General features: G+C 32.4%; 1 protein-coding gene across 1 annotated transcript in view; it reads left to right on the forward strand.

Moving 5' to 3' along the window:
• The window catches only part of LOC117123315 (chondroitin sulfate N-acetylgalactosaminyltransferase 1-like), a 53,252-nt gene extending 33,828 nt beyond the window's left edge, over window positions 1-19,424 (forward strand). The window contains exons 3-4 of the mRNA XM_033269200.1: window positions 9,033-9,242; window positions 14,148-19,424. Coding sequence (XP_033125091.1) covers window positions 9,102-9,242; window positions 14,148-15,632 — 1,626 coding nt within the window. The 5' untranslated portion in view covers window positions 9,033-9,101 and the 3' untranslated portion in view covers window positions 15,633-19,424. The remainder of the gene's footprint in view (window positions 1-9,032; window positions 9,243-14,147) is intronic.
• The last annotated feature ends 2,648 nt before the right edge of the window (window positions 19,425-22,072 follow it).

Raw genomic sequence — 22,072 nt, forward strand, 5'->3', positions numbered from 1 at the left:
CCCGTGAAACAGAGTTGGTCAAACTCTCCCTTACTTGCTCTGCTGTTTCGACTTTCATAATTTAGAGGTCAATCCAACTAGTGTGACCGACCCAGAATTTCGAGCCTGGCTCGAAATCTCACCCGCGGTGAGTCAAGCCAGGCTTGAGACGCTAATGTGACCGTAGCCTTAATTTGTTCAGTGAATTGTACTTTTAATAATGGAATGAATTATAATTTATAATAAATTTGAAATGTATTGAAAAGCAAATTTGCTCTTTGTTCAGCCAAAAGTAAATACAAATGTTCAAAATATTTAAGAAAATTTAACAAGTTTTATGGAAACAAATAATTTAAGTTTTTCTGGGGTAGCAATAGTATTTGTTTTAATACTGGTTAAATGAAATTAAATCTTGTATTTATTAAAACTGATCAGATTAAAATAATGTTCAAAGTTATAAATTGACAATATACCGTACATTATTAAAAATTGCTTTTGATAATAAGGAAAACATTTAGAAAACTCCTTAGGATGTAAATGACAAGGGAGGGGACAGAGCCCAAACAGATTGTACAAAAGAAAGAAGACAGATGAAGAAAAGAAAGACAAAGCATTACAGACAAAGAGAGAAGACACATCAAATCATCGTGTTGTGTACTGTAGAAATTAATTATTGAGAGTAAAAAATGTTAAATTGCAATTGAAAATTATGGGATGATAAATGGAAAAATGTAGATTTCATTCTTTAAGAATTAATTGCACTTTAAAAAAAAAAAAATCTAAATTCTCAAAAGAGGGGAGGTACATTAAATATTCTACATACAAGATTAGAATTTTTGTTGAATCGGCTATATGGCTCATAATCATTAAATTTCTTCTAAAAGTTTCTAGGTCTCTTTGATGATATTGATAGATTGTGAACCACAGTTTTTGTTTTTTTTTTTCTATCAAAATGAAAAACATCCTCGTAATGACTTTTTTTTTATTGATAACTGCAGTTGTACCAAAGTTCCTGTGTTCCAACTTGAGCAAATGTTTGTGATTTATTGTTTCCGATGTAACCATCGATAAAAAGTAATTTTCAAAGTAATGTAACGAGAAGAGTGGATGGAAAGAGATAAGGAGCAGTGGGGAGGGGGACGGAATTACGTAATGCATTTTAACAGTACAGTGTACGTAAACAGTCCAGTCTATCAAATTTCATTTGACCAAAAGCGGTGACATGCCTAAATATGGTCATGATGACATCACATCGTGACTATATATGGGTATGTTCATGATGACATCATATCATGACTATATATGGGCATACAATTTTCCCAAAGAAAACTTGATAATCTAAACAGAGCTTTACTCGATACTTGATGTTTATTACTCTGTAGACCGCCGTCAGGGTATTTTATAAGGACGTGAGATGATAGACGGTTCCTGTGTCAGTCTAATTTATGTTTTCTATTCTGAAATACCGTATTGTCTCTAATAAATGCCCCTCTTCTAATAAACGCCCCCTCTGAGTTTTTTTTTTTCATTTTGCAATGAGTGGCCAATCAATTAACATGGGTATCCAGTCCATAAAAAGGTTGACAAACAAGGAGTAATACCGTACTGTGTGCTGCTTTCTTTGATACGAAATGAAAAAAATAAAAAAAATAAAAAATAAAAAGCTTACCCTAAACGTTTGATGTTTACTGTCTTCACGATCACTAGGCCTAGGCCTATTTTGTGTTTCTCTCATGGTATTTCGTTAGCCTTGTTAAAAAGCACGCGATTGCTGTTGTGAAAGGAGAAGCACCGCGCTGCATCGTCGGACATTTACCCCAAGAGAACTCGAAGATATTTCATTTCTTTTTGAAACACAAGGAATTATTGATGTTCAAATAACCAGCAACAAAAATAGCAGGAGGCTTGGAGCTACCCTGCACATTAACTTGTTCCTCTATAAATCAAGAACATTGACCATTTAAAGCAGCTTGTTTAGGTAATTTCTGATTTTACAATTCACCTCTAGTAAAAATTCACCTTTGAAAAAATGCAACGCCCCCAGGGTGTTTATTAGAGACGATATGGTAGATGATAGAAGGAATTGAATAAATAGAAATATTCAGCAAAACAATGAAAGATGTGGATTATACTTAAAAAACTATATAATTTAATTTACCATTTTACTTTTGTTCCTAATTGTAAGTTATTTGATGTATTTTTTCATATATCAATATCAATACGTACGCATTAACTCATCATCGTAATGAAAAGTGCCGCTCTTATTAAAGTGTATGTTCAAATTAATTTTTTTTATCCCTGGTCTCATGAGGAAATAATGCTATTTGAACGCAAATTTTAAAAAGTTCAGAAATTTTAGTTGTACTGGATGTGATTTCTTTTAGTGAAAGAAATTGAAGCGAACAATGTAAGTATTGGCTGTAAAACAGATAATCTGGATAATGACGTAAATACGATGTTGTAAATGCATTAGAGTGTACTTGAAAAAATATTTCAACACTGCACAATAATGATGAATTGCTTTAGTTTTTTTATCAGATTATTGCATTCTCTGTTGAAACCAATAAGAAATCCAAATTAAATATGTGTGTGACAAATTAAATTTATGTAATATTTTATTACTTTATTTTGTAAGTATAAGTAAGTTATAAGTTTTCAAATAAAAATCAGAATTAGATAAAAATTTCTTGCGACACTGTAATTAACATGCATAAGTGATTGGTAATGCTGTTATGAATAATTATGATTAAATTATCTATATTTACCCAGGGTAAGCACAAATAGATTTCCATTGGGGCCCTGCATATTATACGTAAAACCTCTATTCACACATCAAAGTAACACACATGACATTTAAAAATACACTTTAGGTTAGGGTCTAACCCAGCTAACTGTTTTGCGTTATAATATATTATACTTTACTGCAATCAAGCATTACCGTAGAAAGCATGATATATAAAGATCTTATAATGAGCTTAGTAGGTTTGCATTTTCAAAAGGCATTTATTCTGCAATATTAGGTTAAATGTTAGATCATCTATATGATATGTATACTTTTAATGATGCCATTAAACTTTCATACTAAAATTCATGAAAACATACAGAATTTCATGTTTCCTACATAAAGTTCTTGCAATGTTAAAAGCATTCTTTCATAATATCATTTGGTATAAATTTCTCATCCTTTCCCCTACTCTTCCAAAAAACTTAATTTCAATTTATTTGTTTATTGATTTAAAACAATTGAGAAATGTTTTTAATTTACTAAGATGTTTCTCTAATTCATCCTAAATACAATTTATTGTGATTTCTTTAAAAAAAAAAATATTGTTAAAAGTGTACTTTGCTGACAAAGTACAAACATAACAATTGCAAAATTAAATTATATTTGTATAGATTTCTTATCTCTCCCCAACACCCTTCCAAAAAAGCCTTCTTTTTATTATTTAGTTTATTGCCATTGAATTGAAACATATCGAAAATGTTTCTATTTAATGGTAATAAATTGAAACATCAAAAATGCTTTTTTAATTTTATAAGATGATCTATTATTTAAGCCAAATAAAATCTACATTGTTGGCAACTAAAGTATAGACTTGACTTGCAAAATTATTTTGTTTAATTGGTTAAATAAAGTAATATTATGCTGGAAAAATTATTGGTATAAAAGTTGTGTTACTTGCATTTACTTTTATATTCTATTTTATTGTTTGCAAGAAAGTAAAGATGAATGATTGACTGATAAATTTTAGATATTTACTGAAGCTTGTTATTTCAAATAAAGTCCTTAGAATTAAAGAATAGTCTATCATTTTGAAATTTATTACCAATAAATTTGTTGTAGGTCCAAGCAGATGGCCCTTGAGGGGACTTACATCTATCACTCATACTAACAGTAGCATTAAAATCTCAAAATGTGTGTTCAGCTATATCCTCTGTAATGGTTTTCTGTCATGTCGAAGGCCTTCAATCTTTTATGTAAAAAAATTACCACGTTATTAGTGTCATGATTACTGCTTTATTTTGAGAATTGAAGTTTCACAGATTTCTGTTAAAGATAAAAGCTTTTTTTTTGACAGGTTAAGAGGTTTTTGATAAACTGTTCATTTAGGTTATTAAAAGTCTAATGAAATTGAATCACAACATCAGAGCTCTTAGAAAATGTATAAATAGATTATGCTGCCGAAGGTACTCTTGAGTGCAACACATACATCTTCCTTAAGATTTTAATCAAGCTTTTGTACACTTTTTTTAATTCTTTTTATTAGAACACATTTTATAAGATCACTGAGGCTAAAATTGCTTAAATAATAAGAATATAATAAAGAACAAATTGAGGCTGAGTTAAAACAAATCTTATCTTCTGTACCTTACAGTATATGCAGTGTAGTAGGTGGGACTATGTAATAATACCCTCAATAATACACTATAGTAATATACTGCTATACAATAATAATCTTCCAAAAGTGTATAAAATAAGAACATTTTGAGCCCAAAATTTGCACAAAAAAAAAAGAAAAAGAAAAGAAAACTGATGTAAGGCAAAATTTTACTGGTTCTTGTTAAAAAAAAAAGTGAATGTTTCCCTTAAGCTTTTAATCTAGCTTTTATATTTCTCTTAATCAGTATGTTAGATATTTTGTGGATTGATTTTTATGTAATTTCTGGAAATTATGAATCAATAAATATGTCATAAAAATTTTTTTTTTTTCTCCCTCTGGCCACTGTTAGCATTTTTTAGCTGTTTTTCTAAGCTGTGATAATTTTGTAATGTTGTTTAATTACTATTTTGTGACCTTTTTAAAGTCCTAGTTTATCGAAAGGTATTTTTCTTTATCGCACACAAATTTTCTACATAATGTGTATTTCTAATGCACAAGTATGCATCAAAGATGCTGTTTGCATCCAGTTAAAAATGGCAGTAATATGAACACAAATATTTTATCATATTATAGAAATGGAAATAACAACCCTCTAGCTACTTTTCTTGATTTTATTCAAATTAATGGTATTCTGTGATTCATACACAATTGGGTCATTCAAATCCATTAACCTTTTCAAAAGAAGTACTGTATTGAACCTTAAAGCATTTAAAATATGGGTTATTTGTTACATGAAATCGTGTGTACTACGTTTATAGATATATTTACTTAAAAGATATATAGAATCGACATCATTCTTACTATAGAAATATTCTTAAAAGTGGATTTTGTTTTAGGATTTTCCATATGTTTAATCTGTATTAATACTAATCTGGGCCCTTATGAATGTAAAAAAAAAACATTGTGAGGCACATTGTCTTTTAAATATAGGATGGAATGGGGATTTGAGTCCCCCTCTATCAGTGAGTGCTGACAAATCCAATTAGGAAAGTGCACTTTATATTGGCACTGCCATTGCTGGAGACCTTAAGGGTTCTCCACATGCACATCATATCCATGTACGTTGGTCTTCTTAATCATATCCACAAAAAACCTTTGACGTTTGCAGCTATTATATGACTGTAAGGGTGGCTCTAGAAAGGTCCCACTCTGGTCTCTTCTAGGCATGATGACAAATGGTAATACCTTGTGTATGGTGGGGTGAAGTATTTAGAGCAGATTACGATGGAAACATATAATAATTTCAATATTTGTAGCAGATTATGCGTAAGAATCACCCACCAGAAGCCCCAGCTACTGTATGGCATCTGCAGAGGTAGAATAATCACAGTAAGTTGATCAGTCCAGAGAGCATCAAGGCCACAAGTGATGAGCTCAAAATAAAAATAAATGAACATAATAGTGACATACAGTATGTTGAAGGTCTGATCAATACTATGCGATATGATACAGTCAATAATAGAAATGATGATCGTTAGTCGTAATGTCAACCGATTTAGCAGTGTCTGAAAATGACAGGCAATTGTGAGACGACAGTGGCTAATGGAATAGTAACATTAATATAATTATATCATTTATGTCATCTCCATGCATCTACATTATGCTTCAGTAAATAAAATAATGTTTTTGTCTTTAAATTAAAAAAATTACATACTGAACATTACCTTTATTCTAAACATACATTATTCACTTCATAAAGTAAAAATGTACTTAGACCGTATTTATTCGAATTTACGCCCCTCTCCCCCACCCCCACAAACAAATCATTCTCAACACAATCTAAAAATGTTCTACTCCAGTAAAATTACATTTTCTCTAACCTGGTTAGGATAAGTCTTTAAGATCATGCCATAGGCGAGTCGTCTGGCCGAACAGTTAAGACAAGGGAACCGTGATACTGCCATAATATCGGCGCTGGTTTGAACAGCGTGCTCGCCTATGGTTCCGGTGGTGGAACAAGTCTTCTTGGATAAGGACTTTAAACCGTAGGTCCAGTGTACACAATTGGCTCATGTGCACTTTAAAGAATCAAGTACATCATTCGAGAAGAGTAGGGGTTATCCCGGTGTACTGGTCCATTTCCAGTCCCCTGTCCGGCCACAGAAGGAGCGTTTAGGTCGTGGCCCGTGTCAGGTATCCATCCTACCTGCGAATCCTTCTACCACACTACTTAAGCTAGATCATACACACTAGCTACGTAGTGACTCGATTTTAATATTTTAATATAATGTTTACTATCAGTATATCTGTTAAAATTGAAAGTTGATTTGCAAACACTGTATAACTTCTGTTGGCATCTGTGACTATCCCGTTGTGAGTTTCTTTTTCTGCAGTTTAACTGATGCCTCATCATGCTACTATTATTGATCTTAAGATTTCTCTGTGGTCATTATTATTGATGATATTGAAAGTGTTTTGTACCTGTGTCAGAGATGGTGTTAGAGCATGCTCATATTTATGATCGACAAATGCTAAATCGATCTCGGATCCTGAAGCTTTTATTGGCTTATTGATGAGGAGGATGATGATGAGGATGTAGATGTTGCCGATAACTCACCTGTCAGTAATGATGTGATTTTGATGAGGATATCAAATAGAGTAGGAAGAGGAGGAAATTTAAGAAAATGTAATTCATAGACCGATTCGTTGATTAGTGTCGCCTGACTTGGATGTTGGATTTAAACAATGGACTCTAGCGCAGAGTTGTTGTACATGACAATTGTATTGGCGGCCAGGGAGGTATAATGATGAATAATCTTGGTTGGGACACCAGTGAACTATACCAAATTGATTGGAAATTTAAATTGAGAATTTTGCCTTAATAGTTAGTTAATGCTCCAAAAGATACTGGCCTCCAAACATTTGGATATTTCGACAAATATTATGCGTACTGTAGACCCGTACATATCTACAGCCTGTTCAGGTATGCACAAGAGTCTTCAAACCCGCCAACTACTTCACGATTTCTAGTCTACAGTAGCTAAGGTTTATGAATAATCACATAAATTTCAAAGAATACAATGCAAGGAGAACACTAGAATATTAGTATTGCCATTTATTTCTCACGTTAACAGTGGGTGATTTTTTTTTAAACCATAAGATTATCTTTTCCTATATATTTTCACTGATCACGAGATGTGTATAAGAGACAGTTATATGACTGTAAGGGTGGCTCTAGAAAGGTCCCACTCTGGTCTCTTCTAGGCATGATGACAAATGGTAATACCTTGTGTATGGTGGGGTGAAGTATTTAGAGCAGATTACGATGGAAACATATAATAATTTCAATATTTGTAGCAGATTATGCGTAAGAATCACCCACCAGAAGCCCCAGCTACTGTATGGCATCTGCAGAGGTAGAATAATCACAGTAAGTTGATCAGTCCAGAGAGCATCAAGGCCACAAGTGATGAGCTCAAAATAAAAATAAATGAACATAATAGTGACTTTAAATTGAGAATTTTGCCTTAATAATTAGTTAATGCTCCAAAAGATACTGGCCTCCAAACATTTATTTCTCACGTTAACAGTGGGTGATTTTTTTTTAAACCATAAGATTATCTTTTCCTATATATTTTCACTGATCACGCTGTAATGTTTTCCATGGTATACCAACTGTACGTCACATGACTGGCTGTAAACCAACATTGCTTAAATTTCTTTCTATTGATTGGGATTATCAGTGTGAATATTTCATTTCATTTCTTTAGGCACGAGGGCCAAGGATATGCCAATAAGTGAACTTAATCACTGTCCTACGTGGCATATCCATTTAGCAACAGGGGACTTAATGGACCAGTACACCGGAGTAACCCCCTACTCTTCTCGAATGATGTACAGGGTTCTTTAAAGTGCACACGAGCCAAATGCGTACACTGGGCCTATGGTTTAAAGTCCTTATCCGAGAAGACTTGTTCCACCACCGGAACCATTGGCGAGTGAGCCGTTCGAACCAATGCCGATATTAGAGCTGAAGGTCACGGTTCCCCTGACTTAACCGCTCGGCCAATCAACTCGCCGTTGATCAAAGTAAATAAAAGGTGTAGCCGACTTAGTTTGGAGAACAATATAAAAACAATACAAATTTGTAGTCTCCTGATCAAGTCCACCGCATTGGTGAAAGCTTGAGCAAGTGTATAGTATTCTTAAAAGTGCTGAGTGTTCATTTTATATATTATAGATACATAAAATATTTTTTAAATGAATATGAGTGCAAAGGGTTGAACTATTTTAATGAGGTGAATGATGGAATGTTCCATACAAAGAAACAATACAGTAATAAATATCATAATTGTATCTTTCACCAAAAGAAGATATTAGATTTATGCCATGTTAAAAAGATTTTTGCCATAGGCAAATTTATATTACATTAATATTATAATTTCTATGTGCTTGCTGAAATATCAAAGGTAGTGGTGTACTGTAAGTCTCATTTTGTGAACGTTCCCATTCTGTTGAGCAGTTCATTCTCTGAAGTAATATTGAATTTAAACAAAAAAGTGTAGGGGATTGTCTTCTGGTGTACTGCATTCATATTATTAATCATACTAATTATATTACTTTTGTTTATTGTACTGCTATAGAAACGTTAATCTTACCCAATATTTGATTGATTGATTGACAAATTTATTAATAAATCTTAACCATTACACATTATTTATATTTCCATAGGTAATGGTGATTTCAAGTGACCACAGTGCTTGGTTCTATTCCATGTGAGGTGATTGTAAATTATGCAAGATGCGTCTGCCATCAATGAGAGTGTGCGTGAAGCTTGGTATTGCCTTCTGCATGGGGTTCCTTCTGTTTCTGATCAACTTTGAGAGCTGTACAAACGGGACGCTCAATGGCAAATTACCTATACAGACAAGACACCATCAGGTTTGTGGAAAACCATTTTCTATTGGCATAGTGTGCAGAGGAGGGGGTTGTGGACTTATCCCCCATTTGATGTCATACTAGTTCTGCTAAGTGGGTTATATAGAGTTAAAAATGACATGAGTTTTTCATTGGAATATATAGGAATTTAGTTTCAAATTTTCAGTTTTTTCACCCCTCAGGCCCAAACCAGCCTATGCCTGTTATCATTCAGTTTTATTATAATTTTTATATTTTCATATTTTTTACAATTTTTTTGTTATAGTGTTTGGAAAATTTATTCTTGTTTAACACTGGATATGGTTTGTTTACCTCAGCAGTGTAGAATGTAAAAAATATATTTCAAGGAAGGATCAGCTCCAGACAGCAAATGCACTGGGAACTTGATATAACCTGAACATTATTACAACTAAATGTCTATATTTGATTGGTCAGGGAATGTGAGCATTCTAAACCCTCATATCTCCCATTCACCGTAGTGTTCTCCTCATAATTAATAACATTCCAAAACAAAAACATTTAATATTTCCTTCACAGAATTAATTGAAGAAAATATTTTTCCTAAGTTACTACAAATTCTTTTTTTTATCTTAGCTGCAATGTTCCTATTCCCAGTGGAAATACTTGAGACAAAGAACAGCAGCATACAGTAATTAAGAAAATGAAATTGATTTGACATTGTTGACCTAGAGTAAGGGCACCCAAGAGCTAACAGTTCAACCTGTTGCCAGAGAATTCCGCTAATTTGCCCAATTACTCTATTTATTATTCACAGCCATTCATACTGTAGTACTGTATGTAATATAATACAATTCATTTATTACAACTTACATACTACAATATGTAAATCTATAGTAATGAATAATATGAATAATTATTTTCTTTTATGAAGGTATAATAGATATCAGATATTAAACTTTAATGTATTCCTTTATTTCATTATCCAAAATCTAGCATTTCGTCAGGATACATAATTCTCTATTATTAATTACAGGTCTTTATGAGGCAAAGAAATAGATTTGTTTTTTTAGTATAGAAAGATTGGATTTGAACCTAAGACCATGGTATTAAAAAGTGATCCTCTACAGTTCTACTACAAATGTTGCAGAACAGTTAGCCTTCAAATGTCTTTTGATAATGATTAATAATAAGGATGATAATGATAATATTAATAACAACAATAGTTGTAGCGGTGGTGATGATATTACAGTAAGATGATAATTATAATCGAGCCAACACAAAACGTTAAAATATTCATGAATGTGGCAAATTTTCAAGGCTGAAAATATCAAAGTGTTAATGTATAATTATACTAGAATTATATATAATATACATTAAAAAAAATAAGAATATAATATTTATAATAAATCTAATGCAAACAGAAGCAGTACATGGGTAAATTATTGTAATGTTGTTGATGTTACAGTTGTTACAATTATCATATTATTGTGAATATTATTATTATTATTATTACTATACTATCAATTATCGTAATATAATATACATCCTAATAATTATCATTTTTGTTAAACCTGAAAGGTCCACTGATTAATCTCAGATAAGAAGTATAATACATAATCCAAGTACTGTATTGAAAATACAGAATCCAAACCCAATGGTGTGTATTTCAATACCTATGGATAATAGGATAATAAACAATTGGAAATAAAAGAGTGTTTTCAGGGATAAAACAAACAAAGAAATATGAAATATACATAAAAGCATACAGTATGGTAGAACTGAATACAAAATTAATACAGATTTTCTATTTAGTTCCTTTTTGTCATAATTCATTACAATTGAGATACCCATGTCATGGCTAGGATTTGACAGATCATGCAGAGTGCGTACTTAGATGTCATGTTGTTTAAAACTCAAAAGCAAAAATATTGAGTTGTCAAGTTGGTCATTTTTCATATTTGTGTAGAAATTTGCTGAAGGCCATTTGTTTCTAATTTGTATTCATAATCTAAGCGCAAGTGTCGATGATTATCTCATCTGTTAGTACCGGTACATATTCTCGCAAATTGATTTTTTTTTTCACAGAATACAGATGGTTTTTGAGAATACATTTTAAAATTTTAACTATGGTAAAATCTTGAAAAACCAGTAATGTATTTGAAATATTGAATTTATAATCACATGAATGCTATTCGTTGTTCAATATCACACGCAGGCCTGGAAAAAAGTTTTCTGTGGCTCCAACCATGAAAATTATCTTGATCAAATGTCTCCAGGACCAAATGTTATCTTTACACTATTACAGCGAAACAGTAGTACATTTAGTGTTTTGGTGCAAGCAAAAATATTATATTTATGCATTAAATTGTGATGTGCAAAAAAAAAAAAAAAAAAAAAAAAGTTTCTAAAATGCCTCTGGGTTAAAGGTCAATGCCTCCGACCTCCAGTCGCGCACTTTTTCCAGCCCTGATCACACGTTTTCCAAACATCGCAATTTGTCACAATCTTCAGCAGGACAGTGTACTGTAAGTTGGACCTACAATATGTAGAAATTCCATAGTTTTTCTTTGAATATTACTCGCCCATGTTTATGTTAAGCCTGTTACTCATTACGTGTGACAGCAACGCGATGAAGAGTCCCCTGAATAGTGTTTGGCCACAGTTTTAAAAGTTACTTTTCTTTGTCTTGTGGCTGAAAAAGTGTCCACTTAATAAGGATGTTTCCTTAACTGGGTGTCCCTTTAATAGGGGAGGTCCCAAAGATTCTACTGTAGTTCAGCACTATTTGATTTATAGACTTTCTACTAAGCAACTTGATTACTAGCCAATTTAAGGGTCTAGTCTAGGTTATAGGAACAGAAATTACTTAGTGAGTAATAACATAACTGTATTTGCTTTCTCCAATTTTGAGTTGAAAAGCTGACCGAGTATTCAACTGTTGAATTTAATTATGATTACGTTTAATAGTTAGCTATATGTATTGCATATAATACATAATATAGTTATAGTAGCAGATGCATCTACAAAAAAAAAATTTAGCTCTGCAGGCTGTAGTATAGCCAATCATAGCTGGAAAGCTCATGATATTGACATTTTTAATAGATTTAAGAGGATCATGAAAGTAGACATAACAAAATTAAGACCTGAAAACAGAAAGCTATAGCTTGATATTTATCTCTTTTTTTTTTATTAAAGAATTGTTAGTGATTGATATCTTTGTTTGACATCAGAATCGACACGTACCTTCATTTTTTTTCAATGATGTTTTTGTGTCAGGAAATTTAATAGGAATGATGTTTTGCCCTACCAGATATGTGAACGAAATCAGTTTTTATTGCATAAGTATTTGGCAAACATACTGAGTCTTCAATTAGTTAGTCAGGAATACTTTCATTTTAAAATTCCAAAGTGGTTCCATTTTAACATGAAGTAATTTAGAAAAGGTCATTTTGTAAAAGGGTTTTGAGTGTATTAAACTTACACTGGCTTGCTTGATGTTTGTTTTCCGCTTTTTTATAGCACTACTCACTATTGATTGTCTACTTGAAAATCAATTTACACCTCTAATGACAATAATATGTGGGAGTTTATGTTTAAACAGAGACACACATTAGAAATATCTATTCACGGTAGAAATAGGTTCTTTGTTTTTTCATACTGAAGTTGTGATACAGTTGCATAAAAACATGAGAAAATAGAGAAGAAAAAGAAAAAAAAAATTAACACAAGATACAGACTTATCCAGTGTTTTTAAAGTATATATTTTTATCGGTAAAACACAATTTTATTTTTTTATTTGGCTTTATTATATAAATTTAATATTTCACAAAGCCGGGTGCTCAACGGTTATTGGCTGACCCGATTTTATGGTGAATGCAATGCCAACACATCGTTTTAGCGACGATCCATTCACACTGCCGCCAAGATTAGAAGATGGCATTGCATCGCCTAGTAAAACTGCCATACGAGGCAGTGTGTGGCCGTTTTAAGATTGCTTGTAGAACTTATTTTTGTTTTCCTGAAATTCATACAAAAATTTATATAGCAGACAACTTACAACACATAATAACTTCAAATCATTAATTTGTGAATAATGTAGAATAGTTGTGTTTCTTCCAGCATGTAAATTTATTTCACATGATTTGCTATGACAATAAATAGAATGCCAGTCTCAGACATTGTCTGTAACATGTTTTGTATGCTGTTTTAATACAATTTTGCGTAAAGATCAATCTTTGATCACGGATATAATAATCTTAGAAAATACAAATTCAATACAGGTATATGAATATCTTACTCATCGTACAGTGTAAGCTACTAGCTTTAAACAAATAATTTTAAACACCAGATGAAGCTGGCATCGCCTGCCAGCAGAGACTACTGTAGTGCTATATAAATAACGTAATTTAAGTGAGAAAATGTTTTGGTTTTGTTTTTCTCTGTCGTTTAGTAGTTTATTTATTCAGCTTTATAAGCACTTGGGCCAAGGATATGCCAAGCAGTGAACTAAATCACTCTTCAAAGTGGCAATCCCATCACAAGACAACATGAGCCGTATGGGCTCTCGAAAGATGGTTCTTTAAAGTGCACATGAGCCAATTGTGTACGCTGGGCCTACAGTTTATGTCTTTATTCGAGAAGACTTGTTCCACCTCCAGAACTACCGTTCGAACCAGCGCTGATTATGGCTGTATTTTGCAGCAACCCCTTCCTTAACCGCTCAGACATTCAACTCACCAAGTTGGTGTATTGTATACATAGACACTTCTTAACTGTTAATTAGTGAGTGAAAATAAACATATTGATTAATCGGTGACTCATTGTTGAAGTTGATCCTTTTTCATCCTTTCTTAAAATTGAATATTTATTAATAATAATAATAATAGATTTTTAGAGATTTTAACACAGACAATATTATATTTAATATTTTTTTAATATCTTTTTCAGGGTCACACATCTACAGCCGAGGTTTATGATTTGCATAGAAAAGAGGACTGTTTGGCATCATTTAGTGAATTAGAGGAGAAATATAAATCACAGATTTCGGCGTTGAAACAGCAAATAACTGACCTGAAAGCAGAGTTACTGAAGCAAGCGCACAAGGTGCAAGAAATCAATGAGCCTCACAATCGAAAACTCGCAACGGAATTAGAACACAAGAAAGTCGAGGAAAACTCTGAGGATCGTGTTTTGAGCGATCACATCAGAGTGCAGATGGCTAAGATTAATGTGAACCGCGCTTTAAAAGATGAGTACGATGTGATGCCATATAGCAGTTTAACCACAAAGCTTGTTTATAGTGTGAACGGCGGCTTAAGTCATAGACCATCCGAACGACCAAAAGCGGATCGAAAAGAGGATCTAGTTGAAGCAGTGTACTTTGCTATCAATCAATTAAATTCAATGAGCAAAACAAAGAAAGACTTCTCGGTAGATAATTTTATAGATGGAATATTCCGAAACGATCGCATGATCGGCACGTTTTATAACCTGATCTTCAGGGATCATTCATCTGGGAATTACCACTCGGCTCAGGTGCTACGGCCATTTGCGCCATTACAAAAAGTCAAAGTGAAAGTTATAGACACTAGTCGTGTAATGATCTACCTGATCGTTCCACTTTCAGGGCGTGTTGACAATTTCCGTATGTTTGTGGATAGACTTAAAGTGATTTTAGAGAGAGGAGAAAAGAATATTTTTATGACTGTAGTTTACTTTGGACTGGAAGGACTTTCAGAAGTGAAAGACATTTTGAATAAATTGACTGAAGTAACAAGATTCGATAATTATCAGATTGTAACAGCCAAAGGGGAGTTTTCAAGAGGGGCGGCGTTACAGGAAGGGGTGAACAATTGGGAAGGGGGAGATGTCTTAATGTTTTTCTGTGATGTCGATATTGCATTCACCCCCGAGTTTCTGGAACATTGTCGTTATCACACGCTACCAGGAAAATCTGTTTATTATCCGATTGTATTTAGCTTATATAATCCAGATGTGGTTTATGCAAACCACGAATCTATACCGCCACTTGATCAGCAGTTCCATATACGTAAAGAAGCTGGTTTCTGGCGAGACTTTGGTTTCGGCATGACCTGCCAATATAAGTCTGACTTCTTGCGAATTAAAGGTTTCGATCTTGACATCAAGGGTTGGGGTGGTGAGGACGTTCATCTTTATCGCAGGTATTTACAGTCGAATCTAAAAGTGGTCCGTGTACCCGATCCTGGAATATTCCATATCTACCACCCAAAAAAGTGCAATACAGATTTGACAGCGGATCAGTACAGAATGTGCATCAACTCGCAAGCTTTAAACGAAGCTTCTCATGTACAATTAGGTATGCTGGCATTTAAGGAATACATTAATCAGACAATGCTGCAACAAGCCTACGCTAAACAGACTGCACACGAATTAGAGAAGCAGAGAGGCTAGTAAATTTTTAATCCATCCTAAAAAATATTTTTTGTTCCTAGATTAAATAATTTTAGAAAATTGAAAGTGGTAATCTCATGAGTTTACATCATAATTTTGAACCCAAGGTATTCTATGCTCTTTTAAATGTTAACATCCTGAAACGTTCATCCAGTGATTCGCTGTGATGAAGAATGTAAACTATTAGCATTCGCTCAATACATTGCTTGGTAGTGGGGATCTGGATCAGAGTCGCTGCGGCTATTACTTTCTGCGTATCTGAATATAATTGCAATTTACACGGCAGAGTAACGCTGCTTTGACATTTGGTGGGAGGGTAATTTTTTTCTCATGTTTATTCTGTTTAAGAGACACTGCACACCCATGGCCGGAGTTGTGCACATTAGTAATGTATATTGTACGAGTAATAATAGGAAAGAATATAGATTGTCCAAAGGTCATTGACCTTTAGACTCAAAATTCTATCAATTCCAAAATAAATTGTTACAAATTCAATGACACTTAAAGCTTAGACACTAATTTGGATGATGTATAATCAATTTGAAATCTGGAATTGATAAAAATTAGTATATGAACTGTAAGCTCAGCATTCTGAATTAGATTGTAGTGATAAACCACTCATGGTCACTACTCATTATTAACACATAAATTGCTAGTAATTATTCGATAATTATCATATATTATATTATTGTTGTTTATATTGACAATCTTTGACAATATATCAATCATTACTATAAATTTTATATTTTATTCAAAGTACTGTATTTGCAATTTGACTTATTTTCCTTGCTTTAAAATTTGTTTTAAATAAATTTAATCATGCAAAAAAGCTTTTTATAGCACAGGTGGAATAAATTTATAATCAAATAAATATATAATACGCACAAATTACTCGTAACTAGTTCAAGCTAATAGAATTAATATGAAGTGTGTACCAATAGATATGAACTATAAATTTTATTAATCATGGCAAATTTCTTTGACTTCACCGAGGATTACCTTTCTGTGAAACACGCTCCAATTTCCACACGTCACTAGTGTTCTATTTCTTGAAAGTGTAACAAGATCTATTTTGACAAACCACCTAGATTTTTCTGATGGTTGCTAGCTCTTTCATCTTAATATCGCTATTTTCAAGTTCCTATCTTGGTAAATTTCAAAGTACTGAATTGTTATTCAATTTTAGTTATTATAATTTTTCTACAGTACCCATACCTTCCAACCCTCCTGATCTGGAGTCTCTTAAATTTCCATGCAATCTCCAAGTCTCCTGAATTTTCTAAAAAGCTCCCAAATTTTCAGGAAAAAAAAGTCAAAATACCAACAAAAACAAAACAGCTTTTAGTGGCTTTTGGTACCAATAATTGAGTATTTCTGTGTTACTTTTTCCAGTGTGCACCAACTACATCAATGATGTTAGCGTCCAAAGGCTTCCCTAGTAATACTCGACATTTCGAAAGAGCAGAGTGCATCCATTAAAAAAAACTTATATTTTCAGCATTTCAGGGGGTGGGGGGAGGGCACTTTACCAGTGTCCATCCAGTCTCCGAAATTTTGTGTTCCAGCGGTTGGAATGCCTGAGTACCTGCAATGGTTTGGGGAATTGTCAACAGCCTTAAATGAAACTGTAGAGGGTGCTATTTATGTTTTAGTCACAATCTTGAAATGATTTAACTTTTTTGAGAGGATTGGATTTTCTAAGTTAGGAACTACAGTAAATAGATATAATGCAGTTCAACTTAATAATAATCAGTACATTAGGTTCTTTTTCAGTATTTTTATATCATTTAGTGTACATTTTTCTGTACTATTCTGGTAACTAGCTACATCAGTGTTAGAGACAATCTTCAAAATATAATCAGCTGCCAGGAACTGTAACTCAATTATGATCAAATTTTGCATTGTAGGTTAAATGACTGATTACAATTTTATATATACCTACATGTACATATTCCAATTATATATGCATATGTATATCAGTTAGTCTCTTTCTATCCTGGATTATAATTATATAATAGAATATAATTACTACAGTATATTAAAGAATTATTTCATTATTTGTTCCTAGAAGCAAATCATTTATGTTCAAAATTAGTATGGCAGCTTAAATTAATGATTATAATTATATACTATTTATGTTATATAATTGTTAAATTTTAATTTGGATTTACATTAACCTATCTTGTATTTTGTTTTGTTTTTGGTTTTTTTTTTTTATATATAATATACTGTATATATGGTAATATACATTGGGTATCACATCCCACCTCTTCATATTGTATTTTCTGTTTTTACTACATAACCTTTTCACTTGGGATTCAATACCAATCAAATTTCTTTACATTAATATTCATTTGTTTTTATTTTTTACTAACAAAACATACTAAACTCATTTAAATCCATATTACTTTAAACATTCTTGTTCTTTTCTACTAAATATTGTACTTTATATATGTACTCGTCAACTTTAGATACAGTATTTCAAATCATTTCCTGTATGTACATTTTCGTTTTTTTTTTTTGTACTTCTCTTATCATGTGTTTTATCACTCCTTTAAAACTGTATTTCTTTTAATGTTATTGTTCTTTCTGATACTTACTATTAAAATATTTTAAAGATATGGTATAGTTTTTATCAAAATTTGTCTGTTTCAATGTTTTGTTGATGTTGGCATGCAATTCCAGAGCAAACCATTCAAAATATTAGACATACCTCAAAATATATCAAAATATTGTTAGTTGATATATTATTTTAATATTGTGCTAATCAAATTTTGATGCTAGAGCCAACCATTTTATTATTCGACATTACACAGATCTAAAAATATAACAAAATTGTATATTTGAATGCTTTACTTTTATCAGTATGAGTAAACCATATGTTGTGTATTAGACAAATATTTATTCAATGCGAGAGCAAACCATTTTGCCTAAAAGTATAAAACTGAAAATGTATCAAAATTATTATTTTAATAGTTTGTTGGACATAATATTGATGCAAGGGCAATTACACTTTTTAATCTAAAATTTAAAAAGAACTAAAATATATCATAATTGTTTATTTAAATACTTTCTTTAGTGTCATGCAAAGAATAGTATTGATGCAATGTGTTAGTATACCATTTTGCCCAGAAGTATATATATCACCCTATATACAGCATCAGAATCGTCTATTTGAATACAGTACTTTCATTAATGTCATTAAGTGCTGGATTTAAAGAAACAAACCTACGATATGAAAATAGACGTGGGCATTGCTGATCAACATTAACCTGCCATTAGCACTGCTGCTTGAACTTCGGTCAACGGTAATTAATGTTAACAAAACATTTATGAATTAAATGATGCCTCCCAAAGTAATAGAAGTGAGATAGGCCTACAGCATTACAGGTCTCCCTCTATAGTAAAAACCCCTCCAATTACGTGGTCTTTAATTGGAGGGAGACCTTTATTTTTAACTGTGACAAACTTTGTCTCGGGCTTATATTTTATTTTGTGTTTATATTTTATTTTTATAATCATTTATTCGAGTAATTGATTATTAAAGGGATTTAACTTTAATCGCACTATATATCAGCCATTTGATTTGCATATCATGCATTAATGAAATATTTAAGAAGGTGCTTTGTGATTTTTATTAAAGAATTTGTGCTATTATTTTATGGTGTAAATGGAGATATTATTGTAATTATGATGTCATAAGGCATACCTCTGACCCTGAACTGTAAGTTCATTGGTATGCAAAACTAAGATAAATAAAATTAATAAAACAAGGATAAAAATAAAAGACAATTATTTTGTTTTGTGTAATCATTTGTCAACATAACAAGGAAATACAGGATAAGTAATTAATTATTTTTTACCTAATTGCACATACTTCAGTGTGTGCAGAGGCTGATAATAAATGTGCACTCATAATCCATTCATAATAATCAGCTGTACTAAACAACCATTGTGAAGCACTTTATTAACACACTGTTGTAGCAGTATACACACAGAAATGCTATACACTGTATTTTTGTTGTGGCATGCACAGAAATGCACTGTATACAAGAATGTCGTGTTACACAGGTATACAGTATACGTGCTATAGTACGCTATAATGCACTGTCTTATTGCTACGGAAAGAAGTGCACTATAATACACGTTTGTAGTAACGCATTCATTAGGGAGTTTTCGCAAGCCTATGAAAACGATAAGAAATACGATTATGTCATCAAATTTATAGACAAACCTTTCCCCTGCAGTAGCATAACTGTCACACGTACGTAGACGATTCATGCCTTTTGCATTAATCAAAGGTAACATTGAGCTTGTACAGCGTATTGTCGAAAATTTTTTAGACACAAAGGACGAATAATGATGATTTATATTCACGTATTCATATTTGTTATCATGTTCGTCAAGTTGTGAAATCTCCCTATTGTACATCAAGTATACTTGCAGTGGCACATGGTGCACTTTGATGCACTGTAATACAAGTAGGCCTTAACACATAGCAGGAGTGTCGCCAGGATTTGCCCGACAGTTAGTCCGATGCCCCCGGCGAAAAAAAGTAGGCGTGGTCGTGTGTTGCTCAAAATCTCAAAAGTGTTTCAGGGGGATATAAGCCCCTGAAAATATGATAATTTAGGGGTTTCAAAGGCCTACTTAATCGATTTAAGAATCTGCTATTATGTACAAAATACATATACATTTCCTTCCCCTCCCCATGAACAACTGATTTTTTTCCCCGACATGAGGGCCAGCTCTACCAACGTACTGACAGTCGTGGCATATAGAAACTAGAGATGGTCGTAGAATCTTCTGTGTGGACTGCTGGAACAATAGGTTACCTTAATTTTGACCTTAGATAAACAGCTTGATATTATGTTCATTATGCAAGGCACAATATATGCACGTACCACATATAAACTCATTAACATTTGAAATCACTTTATCAAATTTCCATTATGCACATTGCCCTCTTCAGTATGTTAGAAAGAAATAGAGGGCGCCAAACATCTTTGCTTCTTTTTCATATAACCCAGCATTGATGTTCCGGATTAGTGATTTATATAATATCAATTCAGCTTGTCTGTTATAAATAATTGCATTGAACTAAAAGCAAATTATCACAGCATTAATCAGTAGAAATGGCAGTGGTATCAACCTCTGATTATGAATTTTTATTTATATATTATATATATTTCTCTTTAATTTTTTTCCTTACTCCATCATTCTTTTTTAATTTGTTATTTACTTGTTGATGTGCTGATTATTGTTGATTAGCAATATATTTTAAACACAAAAGATTTTCATTTTTTTTTAAATGTCTTGTACTCTATGTAGCTTGACTACTCTGATTGCTACATGCTCCACAACAATCTTTTCAAATTATAAAATTAAACATTTCAACAAGTCGATAGTAATTTCTACTTCAAGCTCTTTGTGATATTGTACATAATCTTCTGACTACAGTACACACTTTCCATTTCACTTCCTGCCTAAAAATGTCAATGACCCTTTGATGTAGCCATGATTTTTCTTCCCTTCAGTCGACCGTGGAGGTGTAAGTAGACATACTGTACTCATTTCCTTCTTTCAATTTTTACCTCACTTTCGCTCCATCTTCTTTCCGTCTTCCTTCTCACAAAATGATGAAGGATGTTCTTAAAATGGGAAGATCAAATAGGCCAATATCTGGTGGGGTATGCATTACCACTAGGATCTTAGTATTGCCCACTCCTTTATGCATATTTTGGTTTAGGGGTGTGGAAGTTAATAAGGATCATGAGTTGAATGACATCCGTACCCCAGCACTCCTGATGCAGTTAGAATGGGGAAATATTTCTCTACCCATGGATAAATATTTTTAGTATACAGTGTTATCATTTTTGTATTTTTAGTGTCATGTATTTACGTTGAGCAGATTGATCCCCATGATGGCATATGCAGCGATAAAAATTTGAATTGAAATTTATTTGTTTTTATATGAAGTTTATAAAAATCTAGGAAGTGCTCAATTTTGAGATAAGCCATAGTATTTGGATGCTCCTGGCAATACATATTTCATTTAAAAGTTCTTGCTACCATCTTTAGAGCGCATTGAGACGTATTAAAGCTTGTCTCCTCCATTATCGCGACCAGTACCGACCACTATATTTTTTCAACATGTTGAAAACTCTGCAACCATTGACGACCCTCTCTTCTACACGAGCAAGTTGCTCATAGCAGCTCTCACACTGGTCGGTGTCGGTCGTATACTGATCGCGGTGCATGTAGGTCGTGATAGTGTGAGAATTGCTTAAGAGGTAGTATTACATTAAAATAATTATGTTTCCAGATATTTTAAATTAAAAAACAATTAAATAAAAATGTTATAATTTAAAACAAAATAATAATTTTTTTTTAAATAATGAAGTTTTTGTTGAATAAAATAATTACACAATTATACAACA

Source organism: Anneissia japonica, unplaced genomic scaffold, assembly GCF_011630105.1.
Source record: "Anneissia japonica isolate Jap-2015-1 unplaced genomic scaffold, ASM1163010v1 scaffold287732_len518695_cov146, whole genome shotgun sequence".
Taxonomy (NCBI): Eukaryota; Metazoa; Echinodermata; class Crinoidea; order Comatulida; family Comatulidae; genus Anneissia; species Anneissia japonica.